At 43.4% G+C, this 19,543-nt stretch overlaps 1 protein-coding gene across 2 annotated transcripts in view; it reads right to left on the bottom strand.

The window, feature by feature from the left end:
* The window catches only part of MAP3K15 (mitogen-activated protein kinase kinase kinase 15), a 1,358,420-nt gene that overhangs the window by 347,387 nt on the left and 991,490 nt on the right, over window positions 1-19,543 (bottom strand). For both annotated transcript variants that reach the window (XM_069637110.1, XM_069637109.1), the window contains exon 10: window positions 12,080-12,230. In XM_069637110.1, coding sequence (XP_069493211.1) covers window positions 12,080-12,230 — 151 coding nt within the window. The remainder of the gene's footprint in view (window positions 1-12,079; window positions 12,231-19,543) is intronic.

The following is a 19,543-nucleotide window of genomic DNA, read 5'->3' as shown; positions in this document are numbered from 1 at the left end:
CACAGGATTTTCGGGTAGGCATCCCAGAGCTCTCCTGATGTTTTGGGCTACAACTCCCTTATCCCTGCACCCTTATCTACGCTGGCTATGGCCGTAACATCTGGAAGTCACCATCACTCCCTCTCCTTTTCAAACAAAATGCAAATAACTCGACTAGTTCAACATCTCTCCATGCATAACTTTTTTTAACGTTTTGTCTGAAAGTTTGTGAAGCCAACTTTGCCACATTCTTCCTATGTATATACGCTTTCAGATTTGTGTAAGGAGACTAAGTAGTTTGGCTTGCTGTTTCCTTCCTATAGAGCAGTCAACCAATCAGGTGTTTTGCCTGACCTTGACATGGCCATGTTACAAAAGCCTGGGCTGGATGAATGCTCCGGTCACTCCTTTCATAACGTTACCTACGGGTCTTCCTATGCCATGCTTGAAAAAAGTGCATATTATATAGAATAAGTATTTGGGGATTTATATAGTGCTCCATGCCACATTTCTCTAGCTTCTGAAAACTATATTTGGTGTCAATATTATTACCCACTCAAAGTACTCCATTTATCGATCTCAGCAGGATGAATTGTTCTATCAGCCAAACCCACATAATCAAATCCATAATGCACAGCAGCCCACTGTTCCCAGATGAGCGCATTGAGTTTGAGCTGTCTGCCATGCAGGCATCTTATCAGTTTTTTGGTCTCCTTTGCTCTTTCTCTCTTTCATCCCAGCTGAAGCGGAGAGTGAAGGAGTGTGACAGAATTCCATCTATGAGGGTGGAATAGCCTGAGATTTTTAAATTTGTATTAATACAAATATGCACGTAGGTTAGTCTCTGAAAGTGAGGTCTGCTATGCAGATCCCCCTCTGCCTTTCATAATGCTCCATGCTGAAATTCCTCTCCAGGCAGCTGTCTAGGAGTTTGACCACACAGCAGAAGGAAATGGCATTTGCCTTACCGCCAAGAGACGAATGGAGCACAAAGCTCCAATAGCTAGGATCTAATCTGAATATAAACCATAACTGGTTATGACATAGTGGTTTCTGGAAATCCACAATTACACTGGTCGAAACCGTTTGATGTCATGTAATTAGCTTAGTTCCTAGTGACCTCTCTGTTGGGGCATCTGTGTATTCACTGTCTGAGACTGAGCTTCTTCCAAAACACACCATTTGGCCTCTGTCCTAGCAGAAGCCTTTGTCTTGGCTGGGAAAGGATTGCCACCTTCCAGGAAGTCAGGAACAGCCCCCAGGAGGCAGAGAAAGAGCCAGTTCTTCAAAGGACATGCTCTGCCAAGCCAAAGGAAATCACACCAGGGTGGTAATTAACAGAGACTCGTTGATGTAATCAGACAGGAGAAGAGAGCAGAGTTAAAGTAGATAGATGAGAAACACCAGTCCACAGAAGGGTCCTTCCACCTTGTAATTGTGCAGAGCTCAAAAAACCTCATGTGCCCCATTACCACTTCCTGCAGACAAAGCACTCTGGGTATGACATCACCAAGAAGATGATTCTGAAACAGCAGCATGGATGGGACCCCTTACAGAAGTCTAGAAGGGAACCATTCCTCTTCTGCCTGTACAGCCCTGTCTTCAGACCCAGAGTGCTTCCTTGCATTACATGTCTGCATATTCATTATCTTCTCTTAAATGTTTGAGTTATAGTGATTTTGACTAGTGTGTTTCTATTGTTAGTTACATTAATGTACCCCATTTTAATAGCACTTTAGTTGGATGTTCTTTTACTTTGAGACCACAGCACTATTATTGTTTGGTCTACTTCGGTGCTAGGGCACATCCCTCCTGAAGAGTATGGCTTGCCCTCGGCCCATGCTACCTTAAAGAGGTAAAGGAGATATGCCACTTGGGTTGAGTGTGTTTGCCCTTTATGGCTGGTATCACTTCTGGGTTTTCTAGTAGTGTGGGGCTGAATAGGAGTTTTATTCAACACTCATCCCTGTACTTTTGCAGAGCAGTAGTTATTTTCTCACATGGAGGATCGGAGCCGCGGCGCTCTGAGGTAATGACAGCAGTTGCAGGATGCTTTTTGCATGCCTCATCGGACCGGTATTAGATCAAATAACCTTTTTCTTTTTTTCCGAAAGGAAAAAAGACATTATTAGAAAGACCACTCTATGACCGCACAGAGCGGTCTTTCTAAATCGAACTGTCAGCCCCTGTGACGCACACAAGTTCGCGCAGGGGCTGAAGAGAGGAAGAGAAGAGAGAAACAGAGGCGAGACAGTGAATCACTCAGTGACACTTACTGAAGAAACTCTCTTGCTCACTCACGGACTGGTGGAAAGAAGAATACATTACATCAGGAAGGGGACGGAATAGATTGCTTACCTTTGGACCCTTTGAAGGATTATTGGTAGAGACTGAAAGTGGCCTTCTTCAGTGGAAGAGAAAGCAGACAGGCTGTGGAAAAAAGCTGATCCTATCTAACTGGCTGATGCCCACCTGTTTCTAGAGGGGGATACATGAATCATTCCTTAAGAGGGGGTGCCCATGTGTCTGTGATTCAGCCAAAAGAAATCCTGATGTGAGTATTATCTAAAAGGGAAATAATTGTTTCAGGGTTGATCCTATCAGAGGAATTAGAGTAAATCCCAGTCCCTATAATTTGTAAGTACTGAGGGTTGGAAATATATACATTAATTGTGCATCCCAAGAAGTTAGGGAACATTTTAGAAGTGTATGTGCTTCCGAAAAAAGATATAATTTATAGATAGGTCCCATGGTATGTCTACAGTGAGATCCCCTCTCCATTTCTCTGTGTAAGGACACCTAGCACGGAAGAATTATCAGGGAGTTAAATGGAAATCTTACTGTGTGCATACCTAGAAAAAGAAGATAACTGAAGTAATTCCTGGGTATATCATCAAGCAGAATATTAATATTAATGCAGGGTTGCTCAAGATAAAAGGGGGAGGGTGATTATACACTGTCCATTTCTTTCCACTGTTCAAAGTGCCTATGGAAAGGGAGAAAGGTACATTTTAAATGGTAATTGAATAGAAACATAACTGAAGGAATGATGCCAATATACTGCTGAACATACATTTTCTTTTCTCGAAGGCCATTCACATACCCGGAGGTCCAATAGCTTGTTACAATTAAGTTGAAACTCTGATCTGTCTACTGAGAAAAGAGGGGTGGTATTTTGAATTAAGGGGAAGTAACGAGAAGCGAATAGGGAGGGATTTATTAACTAATTTGTTGTTTTGACAAATACAAGATTCCTCCTGGACTCTAATACATCCAAACTATGGTGCCTGCATGCTCAGAGGGAATTAAATGTACAGATACTTATGGTGAAGTGTGTGTTACTAAAGTTTCTATTTCCATATCTGTGGCATTGTGTGTTGATTATTTTTTACCATTTGCATTTTTTTAAAAGAAACAATTGGCCTCATTACAACCCAGGTGTTAAGGGTTTAACGGCGCCGTCGGCGCCGTTAACCCTTAACGCCTGACTACCATTTTAACGCCTGCTTTTAGCAGGCGTTAAAATGCAAGGGGCTAGCCCGCCTTGGTGCTAATTACGGCACTGTAATTTACGGTGCCGTAATTAGCACCTTCCCCACTCCCATTATGCCCTATGGGGCAAAAATGGGAATGAGGAAGGGTAAATGGGGAATGGGGATTTACCGCCCCACTCACCTTGGAATGGGGCGGTAAATCCGCCATCCACCATGGTGTAAACGGAGTTTACACCATGGTGGTAAAGTAGGGAACTTACCGCCTGGGTTGTAATGAGGTCCAATGTGTTTATCTGTAATCTGATTACATTATTTTACTGTGAAACCCTGCGTGCTTCGTGTCCCAAAAGGGGAGGGAAGCTGTGGAGAATCAATTCTATTAAAGTGGGGTCCTAGATTCATAAAAAGAACTTTATTAAATAAAGGAAATTGTGCATTCTTGGTTTCGTGGTCGGTGGAAATTCCCCTGAATTGGATAACACCCAGTTAAAATATCTCACAGCTGACAACATCTCCACTCTTGATAGATCTCATCCAGGTCGCCGTCTCAGCCAGCAATCTTCTCCTGAGATCTGTCAGCCAGTTCCCTATCTTAGAACCTTCCTTAGCTTTCCAATGCCATTGCAATCCTCCGATCCGCCAGCACAAATGCCAGATCTACACATTTTAATACGTGTCTCAAGATTTTTCGGGCCTTGTGTAGGATACATACCCGAGAGAAATACTTGAGGTAGGTACAAATAATGTGTTATATTGGAATCCTATATAGGGCCTTCCAAAACACCTGCATCACCAGCCAGTCCCAAAAGACATGCATTAACCCTGCATTCTCACACCTGCAGCAACTAAAACATTGGTTTGGAAATATTTCAGCCATCCGTGCTGGGATCAAATAAAACCTATGTAGTACATTAAACTGTGATAGTTTGAACCTGCCATTCCTCAAGACCTGTTTTGGGTACAACATCACTCTCTTCCAGTTCTCCTCATCAAATGAGATGTTTACATCCGTCTCCTAGCTATCTATAATTGAGATATGATATAATACCCAGAGGTTTCTAAGCGCGGACCCGGGGATCGAACCTGTGTTGCTCTGTGTCGTCTTGCTTCTAAGGCGAGCATGTTGCCGCTGAGCTATCCTCCCGAGACCCGAGAGATCCCTGTTACTCAATAAAACAATCATAGTCCCTTATAGCTGCGAAATTGCCCCAGATTCTTCCATCACATTATAAAGTGTGCCCAGCAGTACATTAGTCTCTGGTTCAAAAGGCAAGGATGGCAACTGCTTTCCGGCAATATGCGTCACAACGACATTTTAAAAAAATTGACACATTGACAAGTCATACCTGTCTCGTAAGCCACTAAAAGTAAGCAAGATCCCATTTTCACAAACATCCCCCAATAACGCTATCCGAATTTCCATCCTTTCTTTTCAATTTGGGCTTCACGCTGACATCCATTCCTTGCATGTGATGTGTTAACGGGATATTGGGGGCGTAAGGTTTTCTAATACCTAGCATTTTCAGCACTCGCTTCCATACAGCCAAGCCCAATTTTAGTAGCAGTTGATCTTCCAACCATTGTTCAACAATTTGCACTGTATCGCTAAAAGTTCAAAATCTGGATGTTGAATACTTCCCATTTCACAGGGCCCATGTAACATTTCAAATGCCATCTTCCTCCTAGAATTTACCCACAACAGATCTCTAACCAAACTATGTAAGAACACAAGGTGGCTGCAGGGCACCCCAAATGCCACATCGAATTTACCAAATATCAAATACCCAATAATTTGGCAAAATTGGCCGTCACTTCCAGATTATGTGCCAGGTTCACTCTAGGATTATTGATGTAAAGGAGGATATCATCTACATACAATGACACCAGATGGTAATCTCTTTCTACCCGAAAAGCTGCAGCGCAAAATTCCTGGTGGAGGTATGCAGCCAGGGGTTCCAGGGCCAACGCAAATAATATCAGTGACAAGGGCAGCCTTGTTGTGTGCCTGATCTAACAGCCCACTCCCTTGAAATATCACATCCCATCTTGACCCTAGCCACCAAGTATGTGTAGAGGAGTCAGACCCATTTAAGGAGCCCCTCCCTCAACCCAAATTTTGGCAGCACTTCGAACATCCAAACACAACCTACTGAATCAACCGCTTTAATCTCATGTAGAGGAGCTACAGCCATCTCCTCTTCTCTATCATTAGTGAAAGAAAAATGAGCTGTTTCAATCTCTGCAAATCATGGAAGGTGTTTCTCTGTGGTACAGGGCCCATCTGGTTGGGGTGTACCAGGTGGGGCATCACCCTCTGTAGACATCTGGCTAATAGGGAACTAAGCATTTTTGTATCAACATTAAGCATTGACAGAGGTCTGTATGACTCACAGAGGGACTTCAGAATTGGCACAATTAGCGCTTCTTGCATAGATTTAGGAAGACACCCATTTTCAGAGGACCATTCAGCGTGTGTAGCAGCCTTTCGGTCACTTCCGCTTCATAGACCTTATAAAACTCAGCAGGGAGTCCATCACACCCACAAGTTTGTTCTGCAGCGAGTCACGATATAGTCGCTGAGATCTCCTAGACGGTCACAGGAGATTCTAATTCTTCTACCTGAGCTACAGAAATACATGGGACTTCAATATTCTGGCGTGCAAACGCTATGTCCTCCAGCTTAACCTGCAGCTCCCTGCCGTACAACTACTAATGTTAATTTAGGATCCTGTTGCCCATTTCACAACATCTACAATCTCCATTATGTCTGTCCTAGGAAACTCACGTTTTAATAACCAGGCCAGTAACCTCCTGTGTTTATCACCCTGCTCATGCAATTTCTCAGACTATGCAGCATAGATATGCTTACCCAATCCATCCCAGGCCTTCATGAATTCCTGTCATAGAACTATTAAGCAGGGTTCAACACTCTTCCCCTCCGGAGTATCCAATTCGGTCACTTTTATCTTTTTGTCCACACACTCCAACGTCTTCAGTAGCACAGCTCTAAGGCCAGCCGAAGTAGCCATGCACTCCCCTTGCACCACTAATCTGAAGGTCTGCCAAACTACCCAATAAACTGAGGCACGCTGGTCATTCTCCACACAATACCTCTGTATCATTTTCTGGATGAATTCCTTATAAACAGTATGTAGCAGGGCTTCCACCCTGAGCCTCCACGTAGGAATCACCTGTCTGACATCTGACCATAGAAGTGTAGTAAATGAGGGTGGAATAATGCTTAATTGCAAATTGATGCAAGTGCTCCGCACTCGTAAACATTAAGTCAATTCTCATGTAAATGTTGTGGGATGGGTTTGGGGGGGCGGAATAAAAAAAGAACCAACGAGTAGTAGGGTTATGTTTCCTCCACAGTTCCTTAAGAGTGATGTCAACACCAACATTTTTAGCGTTTGCGTCACCACAGACTGTCTGAGGCTACCACTAGGATCTAGTGTACAGTTAAAATCTCCCCACCAAATCCAAGGCACAACCCTGTGGCTGCCAAAATCCCAAACGTTCTGTCAAAAACATTGCAGTGTTATTGTTGGGGCATATGTATTTAAGAGAGGCCCTAGATACTGCAGGAAATTGCTTAGAGGAGGCCATCGACTGGGTTGCATCTTTTCTCGGGCATAGAAACTCCAAAATCACTTGGGGAGGACACTCCACCACATCCAGAACTGTGGATTGTGGCGTTCCTCAGGGAGCCAGTTTCTCGCCACTGCTTTTCAATCTATATCTCTGTGGTCTCTGCTCTCTCCTTTCACAACTTGGGATTTATTTTACTAGTTTTGCAGACGACACACAACTTATATTAGAACTGTGCGGTGACCATATACTTGACAATAATAGACTCTCAGCCATCTATAATACCATTGAAAATTGGATGAAGTCACACTGGATGTGTCTAAATAGCTCCAAGACAGAGCTTATGACATTCGGATCAACCAAAGTCTTAAAAAACCTAGACCGAGCTTACTCCTCCTTTCTTATAAAGGATTCCACTATCAAAGTGTCAGACAAAGTCAAGACACTCGGGATTTACTTACAATCCTCATTAGGAGCCGAGGCTAAAACTTCGTAACTCAAGCAGAACTGCCAATACTACCAAAGGCTTCTATGCCGCATCAGGCCCCTTCTAAACACACAAAATAGTGCCACAATAGCCAGAGCCACCATCTTGTCATGGCTGGACTATGGAAATGCCCTGCTCTTGGGAGCCAGTAGTAATTGCATCAAGCAATGTCAAATAACACAAAATAACGCAGTTCGATCCATCTCAGGCAAGTCCAGACGTGAACACATAACAAATGACAAAAAAAATCTGCACTGGTTAGCAATGAAAGAGCGTATCACCTTCAAATCTTTGACACTGGGCCATCGTTGCTTAAAGAGAGCAGCCCCGGCCTATCTCAAGAAGGAATTCAAGTGGTATGAGCCAAGCCGAAGCCTAAGATCTGAAAAACAGGGACTGCTTGAGTCAGGCCACTTCAAAATAAAAACTACGGGCCTCGGTAGAGTGTTCTCCACCAAAGCCATCTCGTACTGGAATGAGCTACCCCGCCATCTTAGACTTGAAAGCAATTTCCAAATGTTCAGAAAACAACTCAAAACCTTGCTCTTTAGATAACCTCAGGACCGCCACACTAGTGCATACTCTGAAGCCCCTGTCATCCCTCCTCTTTGTTGCCGTCCTGTGAATCTTCAGTCCACGTGCCTATGTCGTGCCCTGATGCTTACGAGCTTTCGGCGCGTTATAAATATATAAATAAATATATAAATAAATATATAAATAAATAAATATGATACAGATAGGCTTTCCTTGGACACAGCCCTTTTACCACCCGGTCAACCCGAACATTGACGTCACAACAATCCAGACAAGTAACCCCCTGGAGTAAGTCAAAAACGCAGATCCAACCCCAAACCCAGCCCACCTTTTAAGTAAGGTCTCCTGCCTATGTTTATCCAAGTATGTTTCTGAAGCAGGGTAATGGAAATCTTCTTCCACCTAAGGAAATCCTACACCCTATTCCTCTTAGCATATCCATTCGGCCCCCTAACATTCTACAACAAAATCCTTAATTCAACCCCATCATCAATCAGAACATGCGCAAGACCCCCTCCCTCATCTCTCGTCACCCCAGAAATCGTGCAGTCTCTGCAGATTTGCCAAAGGCCCCTATGAGCGTGAGTACCAGCAGCACATTTTAATACCCATTGTAGTAAGACAAAGAACCTCCCACCACCAGCTCCCAGGCAAGTGCCACTATCAGACACAATTTTCTCCAAGTGAAGATCCCCAGTGGAAGGGCCAGGTTCCCCCCATTCCATGCACAGTCTCAATCTCTACAAGGGCCTACAGCATCAACGCCCCCACAGCCAGACCCACCCACCGAGCAACACAGGAGGAGAGAATCTGTTCCGTGTCCCCCCTCACCAAAGTCTGCATTGTACCACGCGTAGCATGAGCACCCGTCACCATGCGGCTGCTACCAGCTTGCGAGTCCTCTCCAACCCCATTCCAGGGACTCCCCTGCAGACACCCACATCTGCTGCGGTGACTGGCTGCCTGGTTCGCTCAGAGTTCTACGGGGCACCAGGCCCCCCGCCCAATCCACCCCCTGCTCCCAATTATCATGTGGACCCTCAACTCCTGCCCTCCCTGGCACTTACCATCCTCGCCTCTCCTTAGCACTTGCCTGGCCCCTCGCCTCCTTCACCCCCCCCCTGTCACCCTCTCTCCTCTCCACCCTGCACTTCCCGTCCTACCCTAGCACTTCACTTTTCGCACAGACTGACACTTAACCCTCTCTCCCTCACACTTCTTGTTATTGCACTTGCATGATCCAAATGTCACAACGCCTAGTCGGACCGTTATTGTTATCTTTCACCCTTATTCACCCCCCTTTTTTTGTCTTGTGGCACCTTGAAACACCATTTGCTGTATAGGTGCCTTACAAATATCCAATAAATAAATATTGTGGGTGTTGCTATTTCTCCGGTTACTGTTATTCGGTTACATGTCTTGCCTTGCACAGTATTAAGAGGGCATTATATTTGTCCTGTAGGGTATTGTGCAGTAGTCATTTTCTTTCCACACACCTCTCTGTTCACATCCTTCCTCCTGTCATTCTTTCTGGCACAGTGTGTTAAGGGGCGCTTTTCCTGCTGACACAACAATCTGGTTCCATGTGTTAAAATCGCAGCAAAAATTGCTGTGGTTACAAAATATTGCGGCAAAAAGGCAAAAATGCAGTGGTTTTGCCACCGCAAACCATGTAAAGGATGCGGGGACACCCCAGCTACCCCCGGACCCATTATACCATTTAAGGGAAGCAGGGGGCACCCCTGCAACTCCCGCGCCCCTTAAATGGTATAACGGGGTTCACCTTTACCGGGTCAAACAACAGCATTTCTGCGGCAATTTTTTGTGTGGACAACATTTTTGCCGCGATTTTATCACTGCATACCAATAATCTGAGGGCATAATCCTATCTGACAGAAATCCCTGAGGACATCTTTCCTCCTGCTAGTGTGCGCCAAGACACAGTATCCTTGGGCCATTGAGTATTATTACGAGTACTATGACACTGTTGAAAAATGGCAGAAATTGAATTATTTACATTAATTGAAACAAGCAGATATCCTTTCACCCATCTATAACCGGGAAATCCTTGCAGTATAAAGAAAATGTTATACATGGGATAGGTCACCAAATCAAATAATGATTGTAAATGTAATCATGAAAAAATCGTACACATAGTACAAAATTATCTATGTGATCACTGCGCCACCGGAAATGCAGACAAGAAAATGCAGAATACAAAAACGGTGAGGCACTGTGATCACATAGATCACTTTTGCCTGCATCCCCATACCCGCTTCCCCTTTCCCTCCCTACTTACCTTTCGGCGGCACACTTCTGTGTGTGCCGCCGACTTTCTCTATCCCTCAGCGTCAGTTTCCGGAACTGGCGCTGAAGGGTCCTTTTTTCTTTTTTTACTTTCTTGTCCCCTGCTATTCATGTAATGGAAACGGGGGACAGCCCCACAACCCCAGAGCCCTGTTACACCGAACAAGGGGAACTGGGGACATCGCCTCTCTTCCTTATTCTGTGTAATCGGATTCCGGATTTTGTTTTGCCGCCGAATATGCAGAAATCGAGTATTCAGCCTGTTTAGTCAGCATTTTGGGCCAATAAAAGACATGCAACAGTATATTTACAACATATATTGAAAAAAACATAAAAACGTAAAGCTACACAAAATATTCATAAATACTATACAATTTCTCTATGTTAAATACACAAAACAAAGACTGGGACTACAGTATAAAGGCCACCAATTTTCTTTTCGCAGTATTCCAAGTGCTCATTTTCTGATGTGGTATCTGTGATCATGAATCACCATCATTACGGGTGACACCTTCCTTTATGTAGTAGCCACCTGTGCTGAGGAGACGACGAGCTGCCCAGTACATATAACAGATAGGAAAAAAAGTTGCACGTGATATTTGCCGGTTGCTAAATATGTAAGCTCAATGTACCCAATCCATATAACCATGTGTCTATTTTTGCGCACAAAACAGTACGTCATCTCTTTTCCTAATCCAAAATCTGTAACTGTTGTTCTACCCTTTCTTAAAGTGGCCCACCATGCCGACGGCTCACCTCATCATTGACTCAAGGAAATCTGACCACAACAACCCCATCTAGAGCAAATTTCACTTGCTCCTTGTCCCGGCTAGGATCAGGCTAAAAACGGCATACTTGACCTACAAGGCAGCTACCACCGGTACAGCGGCCTACCTGATGGCCAAAACTAAAAGAACTAAAAGAAAAGTTCAACACTTGGTCATCTTGCAGTAAGACCATCACTGGACTGGAAACTAAACCGGCTCCCAAGGAGAAAACTCGGAAATAGTCCCTCTCATGCTACACTGCGGTCCGCTGGAATTCCAACCAAGTAGCAATCCAGACCGCTCCAAGTCTCCTTCATTTTAGGAAAGAACTGAAGAAGTAGCTCTTCCACCAATACTTGGTGTAAACAAGATTCTGGCTATCTTGTGCACACCCCCATTCGTATATTTTATAGTGATCATTATTACTCATTTCTTGTTGATAACCTGTTAAATTGTCACACCGAATGTTTTACTCAATGACCAGCGCTCCCATGCTAGGCTTGCACTAAAAAATAATATTATGGTAATATTAAAGGGGCATTGGTTTGCAAAAGATGATCTTCGTTGTTTAGCCTTTTATCCCAAGTATTCCGCAAACCTGCCCATTGGTTGGGAGTTTGGAGGCAAGGGGGGGGTTAAACATTCAGAGGCAGTTCATAGAGGGAATCTTCTGAAATAAAATCAGGGATCTGATACTTAAAGGGAATGTGAAAATGTAGTCAATGCAACCGGTTATTTGAACAAAGATACCCCGAAAGCCATTACAGGTAGACAAGAAATACATTTCTTTGACTTTTTGAATACAGTATTGCGTGTTAGCATCCATTGTATATGTTTATGGCAAAAACAAGAATACTAGTACATGCCTGAGCCTAATTGTAGATGATTTCACTTTTTACATATGTATCACTGAATCTTACAGGAAATCGCAGTCCACTGGTGAACTCTTTGGTTGCCTCTACGATTATATCCATCCAGAAATTCAGTCGATCCTGTCGAGGAGAGTGTTCGGTGCAGGGTTTTCGGAACCGCTGGATTAATAATAGGTTTTGAACAACTGATCTCAGATACCTGCCATGCAACAAAGGAAAGAAAACACATGCTGTAATGAAACTTTATGCAACAACAAGCTCTGTTGAGATATTCCACAGTTTCAATTTAGTTTAGCTGTATTTTCATTTCATTTCAATTGCTGTTTTAATGTTTGGCAAACCCATGCAGGGTTGTTACTAAATTCCAGAAGAATTGAGATGCCGAAGATGGTAAAATTGGAGACATTTTGTAGTTTTTTATTTCAATGCTGTATTTAAGAAATTTAAATGAAGAGATATTATTTGTTTTAGCTATTCAAACCCTTTATGGTACAAAAGGAATGTTACTTACCTGCATTGGTATCTTTCATAGACTCACATGCTGTTTGAATATTCCCCATTATCCGGCTGGGAATCCTCGGTAACATTAAAAACAGTTTACATTTAAATTTAAAAACTGGTGTCACTTTAGTGCTCTTTTATAGTCGTTTTGGGTCATATTGCCCCACAGCAAAAAGGAAAGTCCCCTTTAGCTTCACCCCTGAAGGCCATCTTCAGATTTGGCAGCGCATGCGAATGTGGCCATATGAGCCAAGAAGAGCCGTAAGCGGGGTAGGCAGGAGGGTTGCATGTGCATCTATGAAAGATACCAATGCTGGAGCACAGGAGCTACAGGTAAGTAACTTATTCCTTAACCATTATTGGATATTTCATAATTTATAATTGTTCATTTATAGCGCGCTTAATAACAGGACGGTTTCTAAGCACACGCCCGGGGTTCAAACCTGTGTTGCTATGTGTTGTCTTGCTCCAAAGACAAACATGTTGCCATGAGCTATTCTACCGGCCCTTTCATAGATTCACATGCTGTTTAAATAGATTACAAAGCAGTATTTAAAAGAAACATTAAGGGCAGAGGCAAGGCATACCTGGAGGAAACACTCACCTCACCCAAACAGATTCTGCAGCACCGCTTGGCCAACCCTGGACTCCTCCACAATACCTGTCAACACAGGAACCTCAAAGGTATGCACTAATCTCCAGATCATCAGATTCTTCAGTGGTGTTAGTATGAGTAGAAACGCTACCATGCAAGGTCTCATCCTCAGGCTCTGTATCTGAAAGATTGGCATGGAGACAATGGGCCAGTGTAGGGATGTGTGAGTGGCAGCCAGTCACAGGTGTAGGCGGAGGCACTGGGCCTGCAGGTAAATCCTGACATGGAGGAAGAGACAGAGTAGACATCCTAGACTTTAATTCTGAAACAAGGGTCAGCAATGTAGACAGTATGTCCATTGATAGATCTCAGGGCTCCCGATAGCTGGGAACCAGTCTTGGATGTGGACCTGGTGGTTTCATAGGGGAACGTGGGGGTGGCATGATGGGTGAAGGTTGTGCCACAAGTGATGGAGGGACCTCCTTGTATTTGTCCTCTGAGAACACACCTTCTAGGCCTTCAAAGTCTGAATCAATGACATGTTACAGTATCTCTTCTGGAGGAATCATGGAAGGACCTGGAACTGTGCAAGGCACATATGGGGCCATTGTAAATACTGGCTGTGTACGTCTCGAAGGGGAAACAGAACCATCCTGTGGATGAGCAAGTACTGTTGGAAAAGAAGACACAGCTGCTGCAGAGTCCTGTGCACAGGAGGCCCCTATATGGGCAGTGGTGGTTGCAGACCACGAGACATGCACCTTGGTCATAGTTGAGGTGGTGGTAGTTGTGGCAGTAGTCAGTGGAGGCTTTTGTGGTGTTGACAGGGTCTTTGATGACAAAGATGTCATCTGAGCCATGAATGTCGAATTACCTGGATATAATAGAATCCAACATGTTCGAAAAAGAAATAAACAAAAGTTCTTTCGCCAAAAATACATTTCGGTTTTCTCTCCTTAAAACATTTCGGACTATCCCCTTACCCGCTACCCCCTTACTTACCTGTGGGCGGCACACCTCCTTTTGTGCTGCCGTTTCCAGCATCCCTCTGCGACACTGGTTCCCTTTACTTGGGTGTATGAGAACCAGCGCCACAGGGTCCACTTTCTGAAGATGGCCTAGAGGAGTGGAGATAAAGGGACCCTTTCTATTGGCTATGGGGCAATATGACCCAAAACAACTCTAAAATGGCACTAAAGTAACAGGAGTTTTAACATTTAAATGTAACTGCTTTTAATGTTACAGAGGATTCCCAGCGTGACATCAGGGAACATTCAAACAGCATGTGAATCTGTGAAAAAACTAATACTGGATGAAAAAGCTTTTGATTACGGCCACTTCCGCAGTAAACATTGCTGCCTAGCTGACAATTAAGTAACCAGGTACTGAGATCAAACCTATTGTCCCCATTGTCGTAGTCCTTACTGATTGTGGATGGTGCAAGCTGTATCTAACATTGGCTGGCGTGAACAGAGATACACAAGTAATTTATGCAAAGCCATGCAAATATAATATAAAACATTACATCACAGAATGAAGAACCACGCAGCAGATAAAGAGCCCCTTACTGATGGCTTGTATTCCTTGACAGACCTATCAGGAGTTAACCATGTAGCCGTATTGCAATTATCCGAAAGTGACAATCTACAGTCCGCAATGCCTGAACAATCCTCATGAAAAAAATGCAGGCTTGTTTATGGGCTTACAAAATGGTGACACTAATCAAGTGGCCAAAAGCAACTAGAGAAGGGTTCTCTCCCTTAGCAGCTCCCAAAGGCAAGAAAGAAATCATTGCAGGATCAAAGAGCTGAAGAACATTCTATATACAATGTAAGGGCTCCAGAAACATTCATTGAATTCCAGCTTTCCAGATTTTGGGAGTTCCGAATGAATTCCAAAAGCAAAATGTCCTCATTAAGATAGATGGCAAACCAGATGCTAGGCAGAAAATATGGACCTGTTCCCTGCTCCACCATCCATGGAAATAATTGTAGGCATATTTTCTACAACAAACCCCGTCAATGTGTCAGATGGACTCAGCAGAATTAATGGCTGATAGGAACACATTATTGTAAGGTAAGAAACTGAAATGCATAACTTCTAATGGCTCAAAGGGAGCCTTCTTGAGCTGATAGACCTCAACGGTAGAAATGGAGGATTAGAAGGGGGTGCTGCTTCCATATGCTCTTCAGTAATCACAGCACATTGGGCTCAACGTGAAAGACATAAATAAGATCATAAACATAAATATGGAACATAACCATTATGTCAAGCACCAGGAAATCTCCAGTGATCAGAGTGAGATGGATGGAACACTCTGGCATCACAGTTCATGAAGGATGGTCGATCTCTGGAGTAAGCTGCTTAGGTAGAACGGGGAGGGTCCCTTAAATTGCTAGCATACTTTGTATCAGTGTGGTCACGTGTCTCAGAGAGAGTGTTTTCGAAAGTCTCTGGTTAAGAACATTTACATTGTTGATTGTTAAAGCACCAGAAGGAATACTTTGTATCGGAGTGGTCGTGTATCTCAGGAAGATGTTTTCGGAAGTCTGTGAGTGCTGAGCATTCTAATTAAAGTAAAACAAATGGATACTGAATACCGGGCTGAATGGAAATTGAAGTTTAAGCAAAACTAATGCACATTGAATACCTAACTGAAAAAAAACATTACAACTAAGCAAAGACACTACATGTTGAATTCCAAACGGAATGGAACTTTACAATTAAGCAAAAGAAAGGCATATTGAATATCAAATTGAATGAAAGCTTCAAACGTCATAAATGCATATTGAGAGCAGAATTAAAAGGATACCTGAAGTTAAACATGTAATATAAAGAAAGGAAATACAGATATATGGGCCAAGGAAATAAAGAGAACAGCAAAGATGCTCACATGAAACCAGTTTATGGAAAAGAGCGCAAGTGTGACAGAGAGTCATAAGAAGGCAAAGACATTGCGATGGTGAAGTTATAGGGCCTCATTACGACCCAGGCGGTAAGTTACCGCCTGGGCCGTGACTTTACCACCATGGCGTAAACTACGTTTACGCCATGGTGGTTGGCGGACTTACCGCCCCATTCCGACCTTGGCGGGGCGGTAAGTCCCCAATCCCCATTTACCCTTCCCCATTCCCATTCCCATTTTTGCCCCATAGGGCATAATGGGAGTGGGGAAGGCGTTAATTACGCCACCGTAAATTACGGTGGCGTAATTAACTCCATGGTCCCTTAGCGCCATGGATTTTAACACCTGCTAAAAGCAGGTGTTAAGTCCGCCATGGCGCTAAGGGACCTCGTACTCAGGCGGTAAGGGTCGGCGCTGTTTACGCTGCCGTAAAACCCTTACCGCCTGGGTCGTAATGAGGCCCATAGTCTTGGGGAAGGGAACCATGAGACTTGAGGAACTACACTTGTTGTCTTGAGGACAGAGCCTCAAGACCCTTTTGTGTTTGAACTGTGTTGTTTGGAGAACCTCAAGACCCTTTTGTGTTTGAACTGTGTTGCTTGGAACTTGGGGAAGGGAACCCCAAGGATTGTTTAGAAATGTATCACCTTGAACCTAAGAAAGGTAACTTTGAGACTTTTTGTGGAAATGTTTTATGCTTGTGGAAGGGAGCTGAAAGAAAGCTGCGAGCTGGAAGAAGCTCAGAACTTAATTTTGAACACTGTTTCTTTGGTTACTGACATCGATACATATTGTGTAGATCTAGCTGTGAGGGCAAATAAAGGTTTTGGACACAGACACACTTTTTAGTTGAACTCTTTGACTCAGACTTTCCTTAGTTTCATTTAGGTAGGGAAATCCCACCTTAGCATGGGGCAAGTTAGGCCTTTTTCCATCCTGACATTTAAGTTAATAAAGTATTTTATTTTGAACTTTGAACCTGTTGTCTGTGTCTTGCTTCATGATGCATTCACAGTACCTCATGAGAAATACCCAACTTGAGTAGGCTTCTTAAATGTGTTTCCATGTCTTTAGAACAAGTTAAGAAATTGGGACTTGGGCCAGGCTTCGAGGCACCTGAATCAAGGGAACCAGAGGCAGATGAATAGACTTGAGGCCTGTTCCCTCTGAATTTTCATTTTTGGTTTAAATCTGTCTATTTAATTGCCAACATATATACAAGAAGGATCATAACAATTACAACTCCAAAGGTTTCCCTATAACATTACCAGTGTCATAGCATATATGAACCCAATTTTACGTTATGTATTTTACCCAGATCCCTCAAATAAAGTGTTCACCATTATACCTATGCAAAGGCCCATCTTCAAGTTCTTTTAGCCCAGTGGCAGGGAACAATAGAATTGAAGACACAGTCCTGGAACTCCTTCCAGGTTTTCAGCTATGTGTCATGAGATCACACCATAGACTACATATTCTCGACTGTCTATTTGATATCTGAAATACCCCTGCACTTTCGATGAGCTTTGTTTGCATGGATTTCAGTTTGGAGTGAAGGGCCCCATGCATACTTTCCATATTGTGCAGGGACTACAAGCGCTCTCCAATAGTTGTCATCAACATGGAGTCTTCCTTAGTCAAATTACATTCGCGGGGCCCTCAACCTTCCAGCTTTTCTTCTCGTTCTCAACTATTGTGATATTGTGTGGCTGAAGAAAAGATTCTTTTCTCTTTTAACTGCATTCTCTCTAGGAAGCATGTTGTGCATCAATCAACACTTTTTGGTTTTGAGGAAAGGTGGTTGTGTACAGCACAAGGACTCAAGGGTGTTGGTGAGCCTCTGGAATACTAATTTCCAATAGTGCAGGGTTCATGCCCAAGCACCTAGCCCTGTTCAGGCTCCTCTGAGGGATACCCCATTTTGTATGCAGTGCTTTCACAGCCCTTGTTTCTGTAACGGTGTCCATGGTGCAGGGCAAGTATGAAAACTGATCATTTGCTCTTTCACCTCTGCTCTTGATCTTATTATAAATTCTCGGCTTCCAGAAATCGTGCTCACACTCTGTGGTGGCTGATGGGTGGTGCCATCTTGGAATGCCCTTGTACTAGGCCGGAGTGGGTTGCTTCAGAGCAAATTTCCCTTTGGATTAAATGAGCAATACAATTGGAATATTTTTGTTAACAACATGTAGATTTGGGGGAGGTGGACAAAAATAGGGACTACATGTACCATAATGAAATGCACATAGTAGGTTGTCCCTTCCCATGAAGGGTAGGTTGTAATGAGGACAAGCACATATAGTTCAATGGAAGGGTCGCAGAGTATATTGATCATTTTAGGAGTACTTTCCTAAGTACCGGTGGAGGCCCTCCCATGTGAACTTGGGGTCCCATCCATCTGCTCCCACTGGTTGTACCAGCGATGCAAGCTCTACCTCTCCATCTGTACTTCACCCCCTTTTGCAAATGATCTATTAAGCTATTTATCCCTACTTTACAGTAAGGAGTGTATTCATACTTTTTAAATTAAATTGCGTTGTACAGCAATAGAACATTTTCAAAAGATTGACATTCATTTGGATTAATTGATCACAGCCGCTAATGCGCATATCATTTTTAAAAAGAAAAATAGAGATTATGATTTTATCTCTAACATCTCTTTTTTTAAATAAAAAGGTAAATTATAGGGCCTCATTACGACCCAGGCGGTAACCATGGCGCTATTAGCGCCATGGTTGCCGCCGATATTTTACCGATTCTGCCATGGTGAATGGCGGAATTACCGCCCCATTCCAAGGTTGGCGGGGCGGTAATTCCCCATTCACCATTGGCCCTTCCCCATTCCCATTTTTGCCCCCATAGGGCTCAATGTAAATGGGGAAGGTGGTAGTTACGATACTTCAAATTGCGGTACCGTAATTACCTCCAAGGTCCCTTTGTGGGTCAAATCCTTAACGGCTGGTAAAACCAGCCGTTAAGGTAGGGATCCACAAAGGGACCTCGTAATTAGGCGGTAAGGGTTAACGGCGCCACCACCATTTACGGCGCCATTAACCCCTTACTGCCTGGGTCGTAATGAGGCCCATAGTGTTTTTAGTGCATAGGATTTTCACCGTGACCATCTTCCTACTTATCTAACCAAATTATCCTGTTTGAATAGCTGCAGATTTATTATTTATCTGCGTTTGAATACACTCCCTACTAAGGAACATACTGGCCGCTGGAGTAAATCAGTACGTTATGAAAGCTGTTGCTTGAGACGTCTCACCATCTCCTCACTCAATGTCATATTCTGTAGGCCTTTTATATTAAGAGTTATAGTTGTTTTGTAAACAATATTTGCTCTATCCAGGAAGAGCAATTTTGGAGCTCAATATATGGGGCTGACAGTATGATTATAACTGCCGCGGCTTATCATCTATGGAAACAAGAATTGCATCAAATTGCTTTTGTTAAAATAGACTAAGGTTAAATTGACCATTAAGACAATTTCTGTATTGTATGCCTGTTT

This window comes from Ambystoma mexicanum, chromosome 7p (genome assembly GCF_040938575.1).
Source record: "Ambystoma mexicanum isolate Mex_15411 chromosome 7p, UKY_AmexF1_1, whole genome shotgun sequence".
In the NCBI taxonomy this organism is placed as follows: domain Eukaryota; kingdom Metazoa; phylum Chordata; class Amphibia; order Caudata; family Ambystomatidae; genus Ambystoma; species Ambystoma mexicanum.
The sequence above is the reverse complement of the archived record's forward strand: the minus strand, read 5'-3'. Positions and strand labels throughout refer to the sequence as shown.